Source organism: Cottoperca gobio, unplaced genomic scaffold (assembly GCF_900634415.1).
Source record: "Cottoperca gobio unplaced genomic scaffold, fCotGob3.1 fCotGob3_332arrow_ctg1, whole genome shotgun sequence".
Lineage (NCBI taxonomy): Eukaryota > Metazoa > Chordata > Actinopteri > Perciformes > Bovichtidae > Cottoperca > Cottoperca gobio.
In genome coordinates this window covers 393,338-415,000 of record NW_021166938.1, presented here as the reverse complement: position 1 = coordinate 415,000, position 21,663 = coordinate 393,338, and the positions used below count along the sequence as shown (strand labels likewise).

Sequence of the window (21,663 nt, the reverse complement as noted above, 5' to 3'; positions counted from 1 at the left end):
TAAGATTGACTTAAAATATGTTTTGCCGCATGCCTATAGTTGTGTGCATGTGTGTATTTGTATGTGTGTTCCCATGTCTAAGGTCAGGTTATTCCCCGTTTCTCCGCAGACCGTCCGGACCCTCCCATGGATCTGGATCTGTCCGACCCCGCAGCCCGCAGCGTTCGGCTCACCTGGATCCCCGGAAATGACCACAGGAGTCAAATCACGCGTCAGTATACACATTTACCCACACTCTCGCTTGTCCAGTACTTCCTGGAAGGGATTGTATTACACTTGCATTATCACATTTATCTAAATATCTCTTCACAAGCCTAGTCTGATCCTGATTTGTGTATGTGAAAGCGTTGCAGCTTCTATCTCATAGTGTCTCGACACAGTGTAGCAGTAAAGTAGGACAATTGTGTGACGTGGGACAAACTGTCACGTCACAAAACTCAGGAAAGAAATGATAATGAAGGGATACTGAAATAGAAATACTCATAACTGAAGAAATTACCATAATTATTCCATCTGAGAAACACAGAGCTTATTACTTATAAAAGGTATTTTATAGGAATGTTTGTCAAATAATAACAGGCTCATTAAACATAGTATGAGTTGATGAAATCACATATTATGTGAATACGTGAATACATACCACGACTGCAGGGGATCCTGTAGAAGCTGCTGAAACCCTTCAAGGATCACAAGATACCTCCTTGATGTGCACTGCTTTCCCTGTAAGTGGTCTGTCTTTTCTCATCCAGTTCTGTGTCTCTGCAGAATTCCTGGTCCAGTTTGAGGAGGACCGCTGGGAGCCGGGCAGGTGGCAGGATCTGTCCACTTATCCGGGAGACCTCAACTCTGTCATCCTGCAGCTCGCCCCCTTTGTCAACTACCAGTTCAGGGTCATTGCCATCAACTCAGTGGGCCAGAGTCAGCCCAGCCGCCCCTCACCACAATACAAGACCAGCGGAGCTGGTGAGGAGCGCCACGCTCGCTCATCTTAAACCATATGCTTATGTGTGTTTTACATGAACTTCACATGAAAATTATGATTTTGTTGACTGAGGGCCATGGATGGTCATGACAACCATCCTACATTTTGTAAGAAAGCTTTGACCTTTGATTTGAAGTAATGGAAGTGTCCTCTTAAATAAAGCATTTCAAACATATAAGATAGTATCCTCAAACTCAAATTACATGGGGACCAGGTTGTTATCTACTAGCTGCAGAGACCGGGAAGCCTTTTTTATTACATCATCCTGGATTCATCCTTTTTTAAAACATTTGAATACACCATCATTTCTGTCACATGGATGTTGTATTGTTACTATGTTGTTTATCCTGTACACACGACATCTATTACAGTCTGTCCGTCCTGGGAGAGGGATCCCTCCTCAGTCTCTCCCTGAGGTTTAGAACATTTTTCCCTTTAACTGTGAGGTTTCTTTTTTTTCCTTGTGCGATGCAAGGGTCTAAGAACAGTGGGCGTCGTATCCTGTACAGTCTGTAAAGCCCTCTGAGACAAATGTGTCATTTGTGATATTGGGCTATATGAATACAATTGATTTGATTTGATTTGCATTTAAATATGGAAGCATAAACAAAAAACTCCATAAAATAAAAATAAATAAAAAGCCAATTATTATGCTCTAATTTTCCAGCCTTGCTAGAAGATGAATTAATTACTCTGAATATGTATGTTATATATTATACTATACAATGCGCACACTATACTTTATAAATTATATTAATATTAAATTATACCATACTATATTACATTCTTTATTGTTATTCTTATAATATATATATATAGATACTGTATATAAATAATATGCTATTCTCTATGATATTTTTTGTTATGATTATTCTTTTATATACTTTATATACTTGCTATACTATACTTTATCTTCTTTATTTTACCCCTTACTGCTTTCTGTCCTATGAAAGTGTAACATTGGCTGGATGTGTAGTTTGCAGCTATTTGCTTTAAGGTAAAAGTCATAGAGAGGTAAAGACTACTGACCAATGAAGTTAAACCAACCTGCAGACTTATTAGAGTTGATGTTGTTCAATCTGAGTGAATGTTTTGTTATGTTAAAACAAGCCCCAGATGCCATTCCTAGAGGACTACGAGGATGGGGATCCAAGAAGGACAATATGGAGATCACCTGGGAGGTAAAACATGTTCAAAGCATTAGTCCTAAACATTATCATGTATGGAACTGGGGCAATACAATCAAGTAGCTTGAAGTTATAGTATTTTTTAAGTGAGAAGAACAGGTGTTTTGATTTTAAATTGTTTTAGTTGGCCCGTGGCTAACTTTTCATCTTATGTGTTTTCATGTCTTACATGTTAAAATTTGAAAAAGCAAAACAAAATATTCAGAAAACAAAACAATCCAGACAGTCAGTATCCAGTAACAGTGAGCTTTTTGTTTTTTTGTTTCCTCCAGCCTCTGCTTGATCTAGAGAGAAATGGCCCAAACCTGCACTACAATGTGTGGTGGAGACGGAAGGATTTGGGAGAGGAGTGGAGTAATGTGACCACGGTGGGGTCCAAACATGTCGTCCACAACACAAAAACCTACGTGCCCTATGAGATCAAAATCCAGGCCAGGAATGAGTTTGGACAAGGGCCTGAGTCTAATGTGGTTACTGGATACTCTGGAGAGGACAGTAAGTACTGGATATCAGTTTGTGAAAGCCAATAGCTATCTGCTTTTTGGACTAAAGCTGGTAGATATTTTGTGTTGATGTTTTTCAGGATCACAAAAACTCAGTCTCTAACATATTATTGGTAAATCTTGCGCAGTGTTTTCAAGCCATTAGGGCAATTGACTGCAAAGCAACAACAACACCACTGAGGGAATTTGTTTCCTGCATAAACAAAACTTAACCTCTCTAAATATTCACACATACTGTGTCCCTTTTTGTGTGTTTAGAGCCCACCAACGCACCCACTGACCTGCGGGTGTCAAAGGCTGACAGCACCAAGGCAAACATACACTGGAAGCCCGTGGACCTGAGCTCTGTCCAGGGAGAGTTCAAGGAGTACAGGGTGAGACTGGCTGTATTTTTCTAATTATAATGAACAGACTGCAGAGTTGAGCTAAAAATAGACTTTGATTCTCAGTTTCTGGCAATTTCTGTGGTTTAATCTCCTCAATTTCCTCTAAACTACCCATTAACCACTTCCTTCCCCTTCTCCCTCCCAGTTGTACTACTGGCGAGAGTCCAGTCTGGTTCCAGGTTTGGTGGTCAGTAAGGAGAAGAAGAACAAAGGTTTCTACAGCATCATGACCGAGCCATCTGGCATCCTCAGCGACCTTGTGCCCTACTCTAAATACAAGATGTTCATGGTTGTGGCCAACAACCTCTTTGAAGGTCCACCCAGCAACACGGTGGAAATCACTACCAAGGAAGGAGGTGAGGACATGTCCCTCACTACTAACATATCACATCAAAGAGAGGCAGACATCTCATGTAGTTTCACAAAAGTGAATACTGACCCCTCTCTTGCTATGTGTGTGTGTCTCTGTGTGTGTGTTTGTAGTGCCAGATGCTCCAAAGTTTTTCAGAATTAACAGGAGGGGTTTTGACACCATCCACCTTGAATGGGAAAAACCTCTAGAGCCCAACGGCATTCTAATTGGATACCAGCTCAAGTTGCAAACAGAAACAGGTGAGCTGATTTGATTTCTCAAACTACAAGTATTCTCACACACATACACACTTTCAAACCTTCATACAGAAAGCCTTTTTAACTTGGTTCTTCTACTTGGTGATGATTTGCTAAACACTATGTGCTTTATAGGTGTTTGTGAGCCTTAGGTATTTTTCTTTGTCTTGTAGTTTTTATTTGAGTAACTCGTATTTTGATAGCTTTACAACGGAGACACAGCAGGGCAGCAAAATCAGTTTCACATTGTTACCTTACAGCACTTATTAATTTGTTAATTTGCATTCTCACAGAGGTGTTATTTTACAGTCCGCCATGATGGAGTTGTTACGCTATAGGTAGTGTGCAAACACGTGACAAAACTGTGTGATGTATGCGTGCGACGCCATTTTGGTTGGAAAACAAATCAACAATGGCGTCTAAAGCGAACAACAATACAACTCTGACTTCTTCAAAGTATTTTGACTCTCTGGAGTCCTCTGCAAAGGCAAGATTCAGAGAAAAAGTCCAAATTTGCAGCCTTGACCCGTACACGCTAAAGCCGTCGGATATTGTGAACTACCTTGTGCTACAAACGTCGTGGGCAACCAACGCACAAATGAAGGCATACAAGAGCTTAGATGCTTATAATTTCTTTGTTTCTGGCTGGGTTGGTAGTCTTCTTACCAAACAACAAAGAGCTCGAGATACACCGCTCAAGCCTTGGTTTGTGAGTGAGAAGAGCGGCGATGTTATCCTCGCACACTGTGATTGTATGGCTGGATTAAGCGAAGCATGTTCTCACATTGGTGCTTTGCTTTTCGCAAGTGAAGTAGGCTCAAGAATAAGCAAAACAAAAACATGCACAGAAGAAAAGAGCAAATGGCTGCTATCATAAAGCTTTGCCGCTTCTCCTAGTGATGAGAAGTAAGGTCTTACAGTGTTCGAGTATATCATAAGCACAAATGTTTAACATAAACATTGAAAACATAGCTTTAGCATGAGCTCTTACCAGATATACGTGGACGCCACACACACGGGTGAATTGTGCTTTTTCTTCTGTTAAATCCTTACGATTTATGTTGCTAAACCACAGCTTAGGGCGTTCGGTAGACAGCAATTCATCTCTCTTTTGTGGATCGTTGTTTTTGATGATTTTAGGAAATCTAAAGAACCGTTTCTCTGGGTCACGAGTAGCGTTATGACCACAGTTATACACTGAGAACACACAATCGGCATTTTCTTTTAATCTTAGACGTTTAAATACAAAGAAAATTACGAAGCGTTGCAGCAACTCACACGTGAACGGGCGCAGTCTTGGTTGTGTATTCCAACCAACATGGCTGATTTACGGGTTGGGACATAAGCGACATTGAGCCAACTCACCTATGAAGTCTCAGCATTGTCCTGTAATCAGTAATAATCTGAAAAAAACACTTCCTGTGTCATTGCAGAGGTCCAATAGATTGTTTCCAGTAAAAAAATATATCCATCTTGAAAATCGTCACATTGATAAAAGCCCATGAACAGCTGTTGCAATCTTTGAAATCAGCTGATCGATGCGTTTAATTTCGTGATCAAACACGGTAAAAATGGCATGTATCAAGCTATTAGCGCTATTTTGATGCTTGCTAACTGGATGCCGAACTCTGACCTTTCGATTGACACCTCATTTGAGCCAATAGGAGGTTCCATGCCTTATCGACAATCTTCAATAGCCAATGAGTGTCAACTTGATAAGGAAGTGCCAGCCCTCTTCTTTTGTTTACAGACGGAGCCAGTCTCCCGTTGACTCACGCATCATGTAGCCAATGAACTGCTGAAGCTTTAGACATGTGAAAACCATGGTGTTATTTTTACAAATGTTATTTAGGGATATAATTGTGCTTATTAATTACAAAATACAAAATAAACACAAAAATATTACAATTTGTTTTGTTTATACTTCACTTACTTTGTGTCATTACTATTGACAGGGAATATTGGGTATATAATATCATTATTTATAGTAAAGGCCAATAGATATTTTTCAACAACAAACTTCAGGCGGAGTTTGTTTTCTTAAAATTTAGTATATTCAGACTCTTCACTGTTTTGCACGAACAATAAGAGAGTTATCTTTTGAATGAGACCAAAATCATGCAGCTGGTGCAAATGGTTGAAGAGCAGTTTTCAAGTTACTTTGGGTGTGTCGTTTGTAGGTATTTTCAGGTAAATTCCCCTACCCCTTAAGAGGTTAAGAAGTGACAATGCAGGTCAAAAGGTTAACTTTGAGGAGGAAGCTCATAGTTAACTGGGTAGCACTCTGCTGCAGTACCAGACTCCCCCATAAAATGATTTGTGAATAATTCTGATAGCAAGATAATCCATTTGTCCTTTTCTGTCATTTGTGTGTGTGTGTGTGTGTGTGTGTGTGTGTGTGTGTGTGTGTGTGTGTGTGTGTGTGTGTGTGTGTAGTCAATGGCTCCAGGGTTGGTCGTCCCCAGTTGGAGACATTTCCTCCTAATGTGACAGACTTCACCCTTCGCCTGCCGGACCGATCTACCCGCTATAAGTTCTACCTGTCAGCGCTCACCCAGGTGGGAGCAGGGGAGGTTTTTGCTGAGGAGTCCCCACACTTTGCCAATGAAGGTGAGTGTTTCTACAATTTGTTTGCCAAACATTCAGTGCTTCCAAAATATGTTATTCTTCTTCTTTTTGAGGGAGAAAATGCATCAGAAATACTCAAACAAAAAGCCCTTAGCAATTCAATTGTTTTGTTTTTAGAATTTTAACAGGATAATTTCTGACCCAGTTTATCATTGAAGTAACTGGGATTTGCCCATTAAAAAAGTATGTTTAGTATTGTTTTGCACTGGGGCTGGGCACTGTACCTTCACTCTGCTGCAGTGTGTCTTTGTCTTTTACTTTGTAATTACACTGTTCCCAGCTATTTTAACTGCATGGGAACTACGTTGGTTCGATAGTGTGTCTACATTGTGAGAAGAGTATGGCTCTGTGAATTACTCGAAATAGAAATAGAAAGTGAGTGAGGTTGCAGCCTGTTGCAGTTAACACAGGCCTCTTTGTTAGGATATTGAAAGAACGAGTCTTTCTCTGATGGATAAACCTTTTGATCACACACAAACACACACACACACACACACACACACACACACACACACACACACACACACACACACACACACACACACACACACACACACATAGCTGGATCAGAAGAATCAGAATCCACCAGTTACTTTCCCCAATGCAATGGATGTGAATAGAATTTTGTTTGTGCAGCTCACACAACCAAAAGTAAAACCTCCTTTGTAAGTACCGTAATTTTCGGACTATAAGACGCACCTGAATATAAGCCGCAGAAGCTAAATTGACTGATGTGTACATATATAAGCCGCACTGGACTATAAGCCGCAGCTTTTTTGATATTTAATTACCATATGTAAGGGTTCGTGCACAGAGGGGATTCATTAATCCTCATCTTCGTCTTCTTCCTGCGTACTAAAACCACCAAAGCCCTCATCTTCAGTGTCGGAAACGAACAGGCTCAGGGTGGCTTCGTCAGCCACTCTCCTCTCTCTTTCGATGTCGCTCTCAAAACCAACGAACTCCTCTTCGTCACTGTCGGAATCGAACAGCCTCTGAAAGGCCTCAGCTGTGGCGGTGTCCTCCTCTTCATCACGCAGCATTCCAGCCTTTCGGAACCCGTTGCAGATGCTTCGTTGTGCCCCCAGGAATCACAAACTCACAACTCACAAACTGTCTCGCTCTCGTAATGTCCGTCTGTCTCTCGTAACACTCGCGGTTCCACTTTTACTTTTGCGCGCTCTTTTCCGGCATCCGGTGGACTGTAACCTGTAAAATCCATAGATTTAGGAATTCCCCTAGTGGCCATTAGCTGTAAAAATCCATAGATTAGCCGCACCGTTATATAAGCCGCAGGGTCGAAAAATGGGGAAAAAGTCGCGGCTTATAGTCCGGAAATTACGGTAAGAGTCTGTGAGTTATTTTCATCATGACTTTTTCTTCAGTAGTAAGTGTAGTTCCGAACTTTGACATACCTCAAACCTGAACAGATTTCATGGTATACCATTAGGTGGTAAGTGAGAATATCATTTGAAGCGCCATTCCAGCTGCTCTCAGTTCTCTTACACCTCTCCTCTCTCTCCTGTCTCCACTTCTCTTTTTGTTGGCAGAAAACTTTACTGACTCTACAGGCCTAGGTAATGGGGAATGAGAAGCTCAGCGTGCCTGTCGCCTTTCCCATTCCCCACTCTTCATATTTGTCTCTTCTTCTGTTCATCTTAACACTAAGCAGCAGAGCAGTCCACCTTCATTGTATTATCCTCTAAAGTGCAGTTCTACCACCCCCTGCAGCTCACACTACAGGCAACAGAGGGAGTTGCTACAATAGTTTTAACTCCATTGGGAAAACTTGGATTTACCACATGTTCTTATATTTTATCAGTCATATACATATACAAGACCAGTATGGTAGCCATTCCATGACTGGATATTCAACATATTCAAGCAGGTTAGCAGAGCCTAGGCTTTTTCATTGATCAGTTTTTAATAGTTGTTTAACATTTACAATAAAAAGCTTGAAGGCACAATTATAATCCAAGTCTTGTTATCACTATATTGAGTGACAGATAAAATAATTGTTCACCACAATGACCATGATGACAAAAACTTAGTTATTAGTTATTAATCAAACTGTAAAACATTTGACAAAACAAGCTGAGTAGTTGTACATACAATTATACATTATATAAATATATATTATTATTATTGTTATATTATTATATCAGAGATGAAATTACTTAATTTATGTATTGTTTCCAATTTAGATGAAACTCATTTTTATAGTGTAACACATAGTTATAATGTACCAAGCCCATGAGGAATGTGTTTTGGTCTGTCTAACCAACTGTCAAAACCCAAATCAAATATTGAAATAGACAAAAGGTCTAAAGCTCTAAGTGAAAACAGACTTTTTGCTATTGGACTGAACTGCTGTCTTTTCTTTCTTTTCTCATCTGTCCGTCTGCTTGTTTGCCTCTCCTCATCTCTCCATCTTTGCCCTGTGTGTAAAGCTGCTGTTTGTCTGCTGCTGTGTGCTCATGGATTGAAGCAGCCCACTCAACATGCTCAGGCCATCATTGGCATTGAATACAATAGTTTCCCCTATGATTCACATGTTTAGTGGGTGAAATGTTATATGAAAATGTAAAATATTAGATACAGCACATCACATACTTCACACATTCTAATTTGTTGGTATATAGTCTACTAGTTAGTCTTCATGGTCAGGTCAAACCCTGATAGCTGCTGTAGAATCCTCCTTCGAGCCATTTGTATTTATGTTGACCTTAAACCTCTGATTTCTGAACCAATCCCTGATAGCACACCAAACACACAAAAATACAATCTCACTGTGTAGTGACTCATGTGTTTCGGATTTAGGAGTGTGTGTGGGATGGGATGAGATGCACGTCCTTGCATCAAGATATGAGACGTGGGAAACATTTTGATGAATGATGTGACTTGAGGAGTGTGCTGGGAGTGACAAACAAACTCCATCAGCAGATGGATTGCACACTCACTCACTGGCTTGATCCTCTTGCTTCTGAGCTTTTCCAAAAGTCATGTCACTCAGCCATCTTTATCTATTGCTTCTGTTCACCTGGGGATTACAGGTAAAGTGGCTTGAAGCTTTGGGCTGAACTGGCCTTCCTCACTGGGCTGTTATGGTTCCTGAACATCATCCCGTCCTATTTTCTCCTTCCCTCACACGGTGGTTTGATGGCTTGGCATCCAGCCTGGTGATACAAGCATGCTGGTTGGGGTTTGGGGTAGTTGTATGATGTACATGTTTGGAGTGGGGGCATCAGTAGTGAGACCCTTTACTGGATGGAGATTACCTCAACGTCAAGGTACTGTAGGGTTAAACAAAATTTAGGTGGACTAGGTTGTGCTGGTTCCCGATCTGAGCAGGCCTGTCCCCCACAAGAGGGCAACATAGTGTCACAAAAGTAAATAAAAAATAGATAAGTCCAATGTTGGGTGCATTTTGGTCGGTTCTTAAAAAGTATTGGGGTCTGATACCCAGCCCTAGCACACAACTGCTGCCACAAATGCTCTGAGATTTCTAGTAAGCCCTCTAAATAGCTTATATCGGCATGACAAAATAATGTATGGCTAATGGCTAATAATGGCTAAGCATCAAGAAGAACAAAAAACTGTATCAGTCAATAATAAAGTAAATTACAAGCAGTTACAGGAACATCAATCAGAATTTTTACTGTGACACAACACTACATAACGTGTGTTGTATTTTCCCATCAGTGATGTGTGTGTGAAAAAAGGGTGTCTATTGAGCAATACTTAAAGGGGCACTCTGGAATATTTTCCCAGTGTGGGAAACATGCTGGATCCTACATTTCCCATAACGTAACCATTACTGAAAAAAAAAATTTAACCAGTGGGATGCAACAAAAATACTGGTTGAAATAAAAAATACCGTTACCAGTTTACGTTTGGAATCTAAGTCCATGCAGGAAAATGATGAAGTGTGGGTGGATCTCACTGTCATCCTTCATTCACTCATGATGACTTAGTGAGCGCAGTGATGTGTGCTGCTTGTGAGGAAATACTTTCAGCTCAGGGCTTCATTGACTCCCTCCTGTGTGTGTGTGTGTGTGTGTGTGTGTGTGTGTGTGTGTGTGTGTGTGTAACTGTGTGTCTACCTGTTTGATGTTCCTGCTGCCTTGTCTTTAACCCTTTGCTCTCTCCCAACTCCTCCCTTGTAGTCGAGCTTACAGACGCCTCCGTGGCTTCAGCTTTCTCTCCTACTCCTCCTCCTCTCGCCCCTCTTCCTCCTACTACCATCGCTCCTACAACCATTAGTACCTCAACTTCTACCACTCCTACAACTACAACTTCTTCTACTACTACTACTACTGCTTCTACTACCACCATCACTCCAACTGTGGCCACCACTACTACCACACCTCCTAAACTGGTCACCATCAAGCGTACAGATCAGAATGTGTTGGGTACATGCTGTTGTCCCATTATGGTTTTTACTGTCTTCATACCGTCTGTCTATTGTTTTAGTTTACAATGAATGACACTTCATGGATATCAAAAGATGATTGTCTTCTCCCACCTGACGGAACAGGAAACTACATCAGGGCTGCATTCCGATAATCTGTGCTGTACCTACTGTACAAAAAGTGGGGAATTACTTTAGAATATTGGGATGTAGCCGGCAAATATCCTCCCTGTCAGGAAGTGAGAATCCAAACTTAATTTTTTTATTAAATGAAAGTTATTGGAGAGAGTCACCTTCAACATGTTAGAGTGATGATGGTTGTGATATTGGCAGAGTGATATCACACTTTTTAGGTTTTTAAGTTAAATTAGTCCACTCTAAACCATAAGTTAGCATTGCTAAGTGTTTCATGAATTGAAAAATCCTCTGGAATTTTATTACGGGTGAATTTCTTGTCCATGAACACTAATTTACTTCTGGTTTTGAGCAGACCATGATCTGGATAGATCCCGATCAAAACAATCATTCTTGTAGATAGACTCCCTTACTGCGCACACCATGCATAGGTCTATATTGAGCCTTGTGTGTGGTTGTTGTAACTGTGCAATCTCTGCCACTTGCCACTTGCCCCTGACATTTAACACTTTACCCCTGACCCCCCCTTGTGTAGTGGCCCCTGTGCGGGAGATCTGGAATCTGACGGTGGAGCCTAACAGTAACTACGCTAACGTCAGCTGGAGACACAACTTCCCGGCCGGCAGCAGCGAGTTTGTGCTAGAGTTCACACTGGACAGTAAGAAACCAGTCCAAGCCCACCTTGAGTTATCAAAACCAAAAGCTAGATCTGAACTTGATTATTAAAGATTTAAACAACCAAACTAGTGAGATGATACTCAGTCAAAACAGCAGGAGCAGACAAAGGGCAATATTTCAGAGATCAGGCCAAGCAGATGTATCAAAACAGATCTAAAATATATGAAATGACTGGAACACTATATGAGAATCTACTAGACTCTACACTGTTTGACCTCTAAGGTTTAAGACTTGACCAGCTCTCATTTTAAAGCTGCAATATCTTTTATTTGAAGAATGGGTCAAATGACTATGTATAATGTTGTTTTTTGGTTGTAGTGATGAACCGACAGATAGTCATCACAAACTCTGCAGTTCCCATTAGCTATGGAGCATTTTAGCATATTTCATCTGACTGCTTTTGTGTTTCGGCCCTCAAATTTATTTTTAGTTTAGTATCAAGGCTTCAACAGCACTGTTTGTGTAAATAGGCAAGTTTTTGCTACACAGATTAGCCATATCATCTTTAGAAGGCCACAAATTGCCAAATTGGCGAGATTTTTAGATTGTTGTATAATTTCACATTCTTTGAGCTTTAACAAAGTCCTCTGTTTGACAAAGACTAGATTTGTTTAATAATTTCCCAGGAACCTTAGCTAACCTAAGGTTTCCAGTGCTGGGAATTTGAAAAATGACTGGATGTGAAAGACACCTCGATCTACAACAGCATCTACTCTAGCCCACTCTCTTAAATCGCACTCTGTGAATTATGTTTAGTTAATCTTTAAATCATACAAATCCCTAGAAGACAGAAATGATCTTTTCTAGCCAAATGTTTTCCCTGCATCTCTTCATGAAATTCAATCCGGTTAGCAGAACAATTATACAATTATTACACCCACTAAATGGAAAAACTAAGGAATGATCTTACTCATTAAATAATCGATACCTTTTTTGGAACTTTAATTACACCTCAATGCCAGATTTGTTTTTATTCTTATGTCCTGCCCTTGCTCAAGGGTTTTTCTTTAATGTGTCCTTGTTTTACTGATTCCCAAAACAACTAATTGCTGACAATATATAAGAATGTAATGAGGCTAGAGCATAAAGGTGAAACAGCATGAAAGAAGTGCAAGGAAACACGAGGACCAAAAATATCTTGTTTTTGGTGGAAACGTTTTAATTAAGATTTGTGTCATCACAGCCCAAAAACAGAAAAAATCTTTCTATCACCAGAGATGACCTTTACCTGCAGCAGCTGCTGCCCGTTGGTCTGTTGTGTTTTTCATAAGATATATAATTGTTAAAAAGGTAGAAAACCACATACATAGCACTGTCTGTGTTCTTTGTGTTTCTTTCTCTCCTGCACCTCTATCTCTCTGGTCTTTATATGTTGGAACATTTTGATCATCATGTCACTACTAGTTGAGATGTTGTACTGCACAGGAAGTTTCTTGTGCAATGCAACATCTCAATGGTTTCTCTTCAACATGCTGCCTGGCTTGAATGGCTCTTGTTGACCCAGCACTGTGAATGGGCTGTTTTGGCTTGCTTTGTCTGAAATGCTGTTTGAATATGTCTTTTATACTTTTTTGGCCATTCACGCTTCCATAATCATTTGCTTTTTGCTTTGGATTGGGTGTTAAGCACTGTTGAAGTCTGCTTTTCTTAAACACATCATCTCTCTATTATTGCTCTCAATCCAACAATCTGTGATCTTTGATCAAGAACGGAAAGAAGGGAGGATGTATTTTTCATGTACTTGGGCAGTGGCATTAATTGTTAATGATGTCTGAATGTGAATAGAAAGAGAGAGGGGCAGAGGGAGAGAGGCGAGGGGGATGATGAGACTGATCTAATGGTCTCCACCCCTCTCACCCATCCCCTGTTCTCCAAGGTCAAATCTGAAGCTTTGACTCTGAAGAGGGGCAGGGAGCCCCCACCTCCTATCATCATCAGGATAAAGATCCTCCTCCTATCTTCTGCATGTCTGTCAGAACATCATTGAATACTTGTCATGAAAAAAGAAATGAGAAATCAAAATAATGTTCATTGTGTGGACAAGTGCTATAATTTCTTCATGTAAATGCAGCTAAATATTTATATTCCAATCTTGATATTTTTAAATACAGTACAATACTTCATGCAGTTAAAGTGAGAGCTTCTAAAATGTAGTCCCGTGTAAACAAAGTTATTTGATTTAAGCCAAATCTACTATGAGGCAGTCTTTTCACACGATGAACACATTAAAATGGCATGTATGCATCCATTAATTATTTTGTGTCTTTACACATAGTATAATTCGGAAATGTTGTAAAAAGGATTAGCAGCATTTATTTTCGTCAGCTACAGAGGGAACTGTCATTTGAAACAGGCTAGATATTTAAACATATTTTAGTTGATGCCTCCCTGTTTTCCGATCAGCTCTGTTGTAATTTGATGTTAATGCAAACTGAACACTTCCTCCACGTTTACCTGTTATCTTGATAAGTTCAGGATAAATAACATTTCACAACCTAATCCATTGGTATGAGTCATGTCATATCTGGTGTTTTTTTTTATACAGCTACCATCAATGAAACTCAACATTTGCTGCATGTATATTTCACATTGAAAGCCTTGCAGCAGCTCATAGTTCCTGTGTGCTTGTCATCATCTGTAGACAGTGTTGAGTTTTACTAAAGGCCCTGTAACACATATCACGTATGACAGAAACGTATGCCGGCGCATACGAAATATCGGCAATAGGTTGATATAAATTAAGGGTAAGTTGTGATCGTTTGAAGGACGCAAACGATACGCCGAACACGCCAGACATACACAGTTCCGTATGGCAGAAACATATGCCGGCATATATGAAAATTAGCTCAAACTTTGTCAGAGTCCAAATACGTCCAACTTTTCCACAGCGGTGTTGTAGCTGACGTATACATAACGTATACATAACAAATAGATAACAAATTATTATACGTATGTGAAACATATTGATAGCGTATCACTTACTTATACAAAACGTATCAGAGCGTCTGGCCAACGGAGCTGGAAAAGTGGCATCAGGTTCACGTCATGCTGATGCTGGAGAACGGCTAGAATGCTGAACGCTAGCTGTACTGTAGAAACACGTTTAATAAGTTACTTTGTCGTCAGGCATAATGTTAACATAGGAATAGGTTATCCACTCGCTATCAATAAATTTGCTGTAGGATTCACCGTCATCTAACGTACCTCTAACGTAGTCACGTAGATATTTACGTAGGTAAGTATTCACGTACGTATTCCGTATTCACATATGTCTAACGTCAGCGTATTGCCGATATTTTGTATACGCCATATTTTTGTATATGTTATACATTTGTTGGGTATTCGTCTGATACATTTTGTATTAGGAAGTGACGCGCTATCAATAGGTTAGACATGCGTATCTGTATGCGTTCACTTTTCCGATCCGATGAAAAGTTGGATGTATTTGGACTGATAAATTTTCACATACGCCAGCATACGTTTGTGTCATATGGATATGTGTGACAGGGCCTTAAGGAGCCTAACACCAATCAAAATAGGGCCAAAGTAGAGGCGAGTGGACTTAATTACTGAATGAAAACAGTATTTATTCTTAAAAGAAAAAGTACTGTTCTGATGGAGTTAGTGCTGTGGAAATGTACTAGCTGCTCAATGTTTTAACCTGTCCTCAATAGATATGTCATTTGAATACCATCTTTTATTTAAGAATTTACCCTGTTCTCCTTGTACATTCATGTAGAGAAATCTATTTGCTTATCAGGCCTTGTGAGGCAAAAGTAATCTTGAAACATAAAGTAGTGCAGTGGAACAATAGGAGGAGTAACAAAGCGTCTTTGAGTACTTTTAAAAGCGCTCTATAAATAAATGGTATTATTATTATTATATGTAAATAATTGTTGAGTTTACTTTTAGCTGAATGTTTTTCCTTTTGTTGAATCATCACCAAAGTCAAGAATAAATATAACCAGGTTATTTAAAAAATGATGGATGTTAAAATGGAATTTGAAATTTGTCTTTTTGTTTTGATTTTCTGCATTTTTCACAAAATGTTGTGAAAATTGCTTAAAAGGGTCTGGTTTTCACACTTGTGTTGGCCACACAAACTATATGAAATACTGCAGATTGTAATAGCAATAGCTTCATCTGTAGCAACATTTAAGCAACATATGGGATTATTCAAGTGAAGGTCTGTGGTCGGAAGAGATATGTAATTTTTAGGAGTCTCAATAAAGACATTTAAATTTTTACATTAATCTAAAAACATAAATATCACCATATTGTACTGGTGATACTAAAAATCAGCCTTTATTTACCACAGCACTACATTGACTGAGTATGTAAAAACGACTAGCAAGTCTTCTCACTTCTCACTTCTCACTTCTTGACTGCATTAGTCGTTTTGTTTTGCTGGTTTGAGAACTGCTGTTAATAGCATGGCTTTGGAATGAGTACTGTTGGATGATGTTAACCTTGTGGAATGGTTGCTCGCGTGGTGCATGATGTCGACACCTCGTGCTGCCCTCTCCTCTCACTGCAACCTCAGAGTCATGCTCATAGCTTGGCCATGTCATGATCGACACGTCTTTCCACCGTTTTTTGTTTTGACCTCATGAAGATAAGTGTGGGCCTGTGAATAATTGAGACAAACAATGCTTTGCCACTTTCAACCCCGATGTTAACCAAGAACAAAGAAAATCTAGAAATTTCAACTCTACCCGGTCGAACATGCACATGAGGCAGTTTAGTTGTGTGAGACTTTGATGTTCACAGTGTAGGGGTTTTGCCTGAAGGGACACTTGCCCCTCTATTCATTCACTGCATATGTTCAGATGAGTTTTCTCTGGAGAATAATACCTTTGAAAGAAAAGGCAGCCATAAAAAAGGAAAGGGAACAATAATTTGTCAGCCGAACTGAGCTTCAAAGAGTTGCAACTGGTAAATTAGGTATAATAGCTAGAAGTACTAAACTACATCATGCATATGCTTCTGTACTGTAAAGATCTTTATCAACGGGATGGGCACTGCATTGTTATCAGTCTCAATTTACTTCAGTAACCCTGCTGTCACTCTCCATACAATTCATCGTGTTGCTGTGACTTTTGCTAGTAAGCACAGTCCTTACTGTGGAACGAAGGCCACACTCCCTGGAGTGTGATTGGCCCCTTTCTTGTGTCTTTAAGGCAACAAGACGGTGAAAGTTGTACCAGTGAAACAACAGCCCCCTGTTACAGTGGCAGATCTGATCGCAGGCGCCAAGTACCATCTGAGGGTTTACTCCCATGAGCTCAACAGCGTCAGCAGCAAATCTGTCACCTTTAAGACCAAAGCAGGTGAGACCCCACCTGGCCAGGTGGAACTGGGCTTCCAGCCAGGTGGGCTACTCTGGGTGCAAGTCTGTCAGTAGTATCTACAGTAACTCAGTCAAAGCTGGGTGAGTTATCATGGTTTGTGTTTTGATTCCATGCATGTTCTCTCAAAGGTAAACTCAAGTCAGTCCCCCCTCTGTATTTGGATGTCATCTACCATCAATTTTTAATCTTTATGAACAGTATCTAATTTATGAGTGGGAGAGACATAGAGAGAGCGAGGAAGAGAGAGAGAGGGAGGGAGGGAGTGACAGAGAGATAGAGACAGAGAGAGACATAGAGAGGGAGAGAGTGACAGAGAGAGAATGAGAGACAGAGAGGGAGGGAGGGAGGAAGAGACAGAGAGAGAATGAGACAGAGACCGAGAGACAGAGAGAGAGAGATGGAGAGGGAGGGAGGAAGAGACAGAGAAAGAGAGACAATTAGAGAGATAGACAGACAAAGAGAAAGACAGAGAGAGGGAGAGAGAGTGAGACAGAGAGGGAGGGAAGGAGAGATAGAGAAAATGAGAGAGAGAGACAGAGAGAGGGAGAGAAAGTGCTCTTTTCTGATTCAAATTCCCACACTGTATAATAGGAAAGAAGACAAACATTTTACTGTTATAGATGGGTTCCTTTGTGCAACATCATCCTGAGCTTGGGGGCAAATAATTAAAATGTTGGATCTGAGTTGTGACTTGTGCTGAGCGCTCGGGGGTGAGAACAGATTGTCTGATGTGTTAGCTCGGACTCATTGTGATCCAGAAAAGCACTCACTGTGTTTCTGCTCTTCTCTCTCTTCTCCTGTGCAACCCTGTGTGTGTTCTGTGTATGTCTCCAGCCTACATAGACCAGGTAGACATAGCCACCCAAGGCTGGTTCATTGGCTTGATGTGTGCCATCGCCCTCATCATACTGATCCTCCTCATCGTCTGTTTCATCAAGAGGAGTCGAGGAGGCAAATACCCAGGTAAGGCTTTCATACCTATAAGATGGATGGCTTGGACCTTCATCAATAGAGTAGCAAAGTTTCCCCCTGTAATCCAGGAACACACTATCCCATTGTATTCACTGAATTGTTCAAATTATTGCAAAAACAGTGACTTCAATGTACCGAGTTCATCCAAACATGTCCGCCATTACCAACACAGCAACAAATGTTAGGATGTTAGATAGATTGTAGTGTAACAGTGTGCATTTTGTCAAATATTTTATCTAATACCACAGTCAAAATATTTATTACTCCCAAACAATTACTAAAATGCACTTAAAAAACTATTGTATTTTTCCTATTCAGGCAAATATGCTGATCTACAGTATGTGATAATTGTTTATATAATGTATTAGGAAATAAGTATGGAATTGGGATGCAGTCTAACATCCTAACTGTTTAATAAATGTAGGCTGAAGAGATATAACTAAAATAATAGCCCTGCCCTTCGCGAAACAGCTGAGGAGAAACTGCGCAAAGCAAGCAGTCCAGGGGTGTCAAACTCAATCACAGAGAGGGCCAACATTAAGGCATCGTTTCGCATAGCTCTGCCTCTCAATAGTGCGTATCCAATCAAAAGACGTGGACGTGCTGACGTTATCGTACGCCTGCTAGCTGGCCCTGGTGTCCCCAACTCGAAATCTGATTGGGTAACGCCACAGTTTTGTCTCCGTTCACTTTAAGCTACAGGCGCCCGCACTGTTGATTCTGAAGGCCTAAGGGCAGATTTCTTGGACCCTGGCAACACATTATGGCTGAAATATGATTGGATAAAAGCTCTAACATAAATGCCAGCCCTCCAAATCTCGATCTGAGGCTGGAAGCAGCGCAACCAAGAGGAAAGCTATGAAATGAAGAGAATAGACTATGGGGAATAATTTAATACATATTTGTGGAAAATATATAAAAATTAAATGTATATTCTGATGATGTTTAGGCCAGCAGAGAAGGCCTTGCTGGCCCACCACTGATATATATATATATATATATATATATATATATATATATATAACATGGTTTTGTGTGTCAAATCTAACCGTAACATCAGTGGAGCTCTCATTAAAATGTTGAACATTACTTTACATTTACAATTTACATTAATACTTTTGTTCTTCTCTCCTTAGTCCGTGACAAAAAAGATCTCCCCTTGGACCCAGTAGATCACAAAGACCAGGATGGATCCTTTGATTACCAGTAAGTATATACCACAATGTGAACGACATCTGCACCACCTACATCTAGCTTTGTCTTAATGCTGACCTTTGAAATGATTTGAAGTTCATTTGAAAGTGTTCAGTAGGTATTAGGTTGTATAACCACATCTCATCTTTTATACTGTAGGAAGACTATGGTATTAAGTTCTATATCAGAGACTATGAGACAAGCTTTAGTACAGGACATGTTGAGCTGGTTAAAGTTTTTGCCAGATTGTGATAAATAAAAACACAGACACATTTACAGTTGCTTTCAGTTAAAGCAACAGTCATGTTTGGGGTTTACTGAAAATGATTTGTTAAAGGTTACATAGTTCAGCTTACATTCAAGCAAATATTCACTCAAGGACTGAACAGGAATGAATGACTTAAAACAACAAAATCACAAACACCTGCTATTTATTGATCCTGCAGGAAACCTTAGAAGTATCATTGATAAATAAAACCATGTATTAAATATTCAAATTGGCATGGTGTCCGTATCCCGCTCCCTCTAGTTATTGTAGTGGATATGAGATCTTTTTAACAATGGCAGAGAGATTTGGATCAAAGACTTCCTTTGTTAGAAAGCCCTCTATTATTGGTGCCAGATGCAGCGTTGTGTCCAACAAGTCATGCAAGCACAGAGAAGGGTTTTCATCCTAGAAAATTCAGATCAGACAAAACAATGCTTTAATAATGAAGGAGTTTAAGGGCACAGAGGTGCCAGCCTTAATCGATTAGTCCTACAGGTGTACTTGGTAATGAATAATAGTGAATTTGCTCCCTCCAACAATAATGCAGCTACATTGGAAAACAGATATTGGTCTCTACACTGGAGAGCAAAGCTTTTCAAAAAGGCTCTATAGATACATTTGCATCCTTTACTTAATGCTGTAGATAAGGCCCAGGAATTGTTAGCCTTAATTAGCAGGTATCTATGACCTGTGGTAACCCCTGTATTGTGTGTTTGGCTAAACTGAAACAATAACAAAGGCAGCAGAAGCTAAATATAATCTGTTATAACAGCCATATCTAAAATGAATCAAATGTTAGTTCTATCCAACATTATCCAACATCTAACATTCTAAAGCAATTTTGTTGTTAGCCAACTCATAGAGAAGAAATAACGTTTTTAACTTCTGGCATTTCTGGACACTGCAAGTAGGCTATTACAATTATTAGTGCATTAGTGTGGATGAAAACATTCTAGCTCAAGCAACTGAGGCACCATGCTATCCAATGTTCCAAATGTTCTTAAACCTTGCCGTATCTAAAGAAGGCACATGTGTGTGTTGTGCAGTGGACTACTATAAGAATATGAACATAGGCTATACAGTAGGACATATTTCTGTAATGTGAGAAAGTATTGTATATTCTGTACAGTAGGCTATGTACTGGTAAGTGATGTGTCTTTTGCTCCTTCCAGGTCCCACTGATCTTTTCTTTATGAAGAACGTCTTTTCTGTATCTGTCCTCTTTGACTAAAATTATGTTGAATCTGCTTTCTTTATCTAAGATGTTGTTACTCAGCTGTGTGCTAGTGACAGTTAAAGGTTCAACGTGTAAGATATGTCAGACTTAAAACTTAAAACATTAACACAATACACTAACATTATGAACAGTGTGGTAAGAGGTAACAGTGTTGAAGTTATGTCAAAGACGTATCTGTGTTGTGTTGCAGAGATATATACTGAAGTTAGCATGCTAACAGCTAGCTGCGCTCCATCCAGCCTGTAATACCACTTGTTCCTCTAGAGGTGATAGTGAGTCAGTGTAGCTGCAGTTTGCCTCAGTACAGAGGGAGAAGAAGTACAGCCGCCTCACACTCTTGTAAATATTACAGACATGTTCCGTGTCTGTTTTATAGTTTGTTTATTCGATTGCTTTCAAAGTGGGGTGGTGGTGATGGTCTAGTGGTATGCCTTCCAAACAAAACACTAGAAGGTCGGGAGTTCATAAATTAGAATACAATAAATATGCCAAACTACTACAACTAAAATATCAACAGGTTAACATACTATAGCTTTTTTAATAACTAATGGTTTTGATGATTGATGAATTTAGATTGCATGGAGCCAGTTTAGAGGTGAAATACTGCCCCCTATTTCTTTGGAGCGGCTCAGAACTACACATTGAACCTTTAAGTTTGTATCTTTAATAGTAGACACTCTGGGATGAGAAAAGGCCTCTGAATCTAATTGAAAAGTCAACAGTATAAATGCCTACATATACACATAACAGCCGATACTACTACTTTCATAGTATTCTGACTATCTATGGAAACATTTCTAAAGCAATAAGGAATGTCTTATCATAATGAAGCTCTGCTTTGTTGTAAAATACTTTTGCTAAATGTACTGAAATACATTCTTGACACAGCAGTGAATCTGATGGGACTGAAATTCAAAAGATGGATCCAAATGAGCATGGTACCTTAAAAAGAGGCGTGATTTGCATCAATTATCACCAGAGTAGTGCTGTGGCGTTGTGCTTAATACTGTGTGATTAATCCTTCTCCAGCGTGTGAGATCCTGCTTGTTTATTTCAATCAATAATGAGTCTAACATTCATACCCAACCCCTCTCTTACAGTCAAGGTCTTTGCTTTACTCTT

General features: G+C 39.8%; 1 protein-coding gene across 21 annotated transcripts in view; it reads left to right on the top strand.

The window, feature by feature from the left end:
• The window catches only part of nfasca (neurofascin homolog (chicken) a), a 159,103-nt gene that overhangs the window by 126,015 nt on the left and 11,425 nt on the right, over positions 1-21,663 (top strand). For 10 of the 21 annotated variants that reach the window (XM_029427533.1, XM_029427536.1, XM_029427534.1 and 7 more), the window contains 14 exons: positions 110-211; positions 766-963; positions 2,093-2,163; positions 2,442-2,664; positions 2,931-3,046; positions 3,204-3,414; positions 3,542-3,670; positions 6,104-6,277; positions 7,846-7,872; positions 10,462-10,707; positions 11,377-11,499; positions 16,700-16,849; positions 17,705-17,833; positions 18,979-19,048. In XM_029427533.1, the coding sequence (XP_029283393.1) occupies positions 110-211; positions 766-963; positions 2,093-2,163; positions 2,442-2,664; positions 2,931-3,046; positions 3,204-3,414; positions 3,542-3,670; positions 6,104-6,277; positions 7,846-7,872; positions 10,462-10,707; positions 11,377-11,499; positions 16,700-16,849; positions 17,705-17,833; positions 18,979-19,048 (1,969 nt within the window). Of the gene's footprint in view, positions 1-109; positions 212-765; positions 964-2,092; positions 2,164-2,441; positions 2,665-2,930; positions 3,047-3,203; positions 3,415-3,541; positions 3,671-6,103; positions 6,278-7,845; positions 7,873-10,461; positions 10,708-11,376; positions 11,500-16,699; positions 16,850-17,704; positions 17,834-18,978; positions 19,049-20,476; positions 20,743-21,663 lie in introns of those variants that run through there. The other 11 variants (XM_029427552.1, XM_029427551.1, XM_029427553.1 and 8 more) reach the window with 8 other exon arrangements.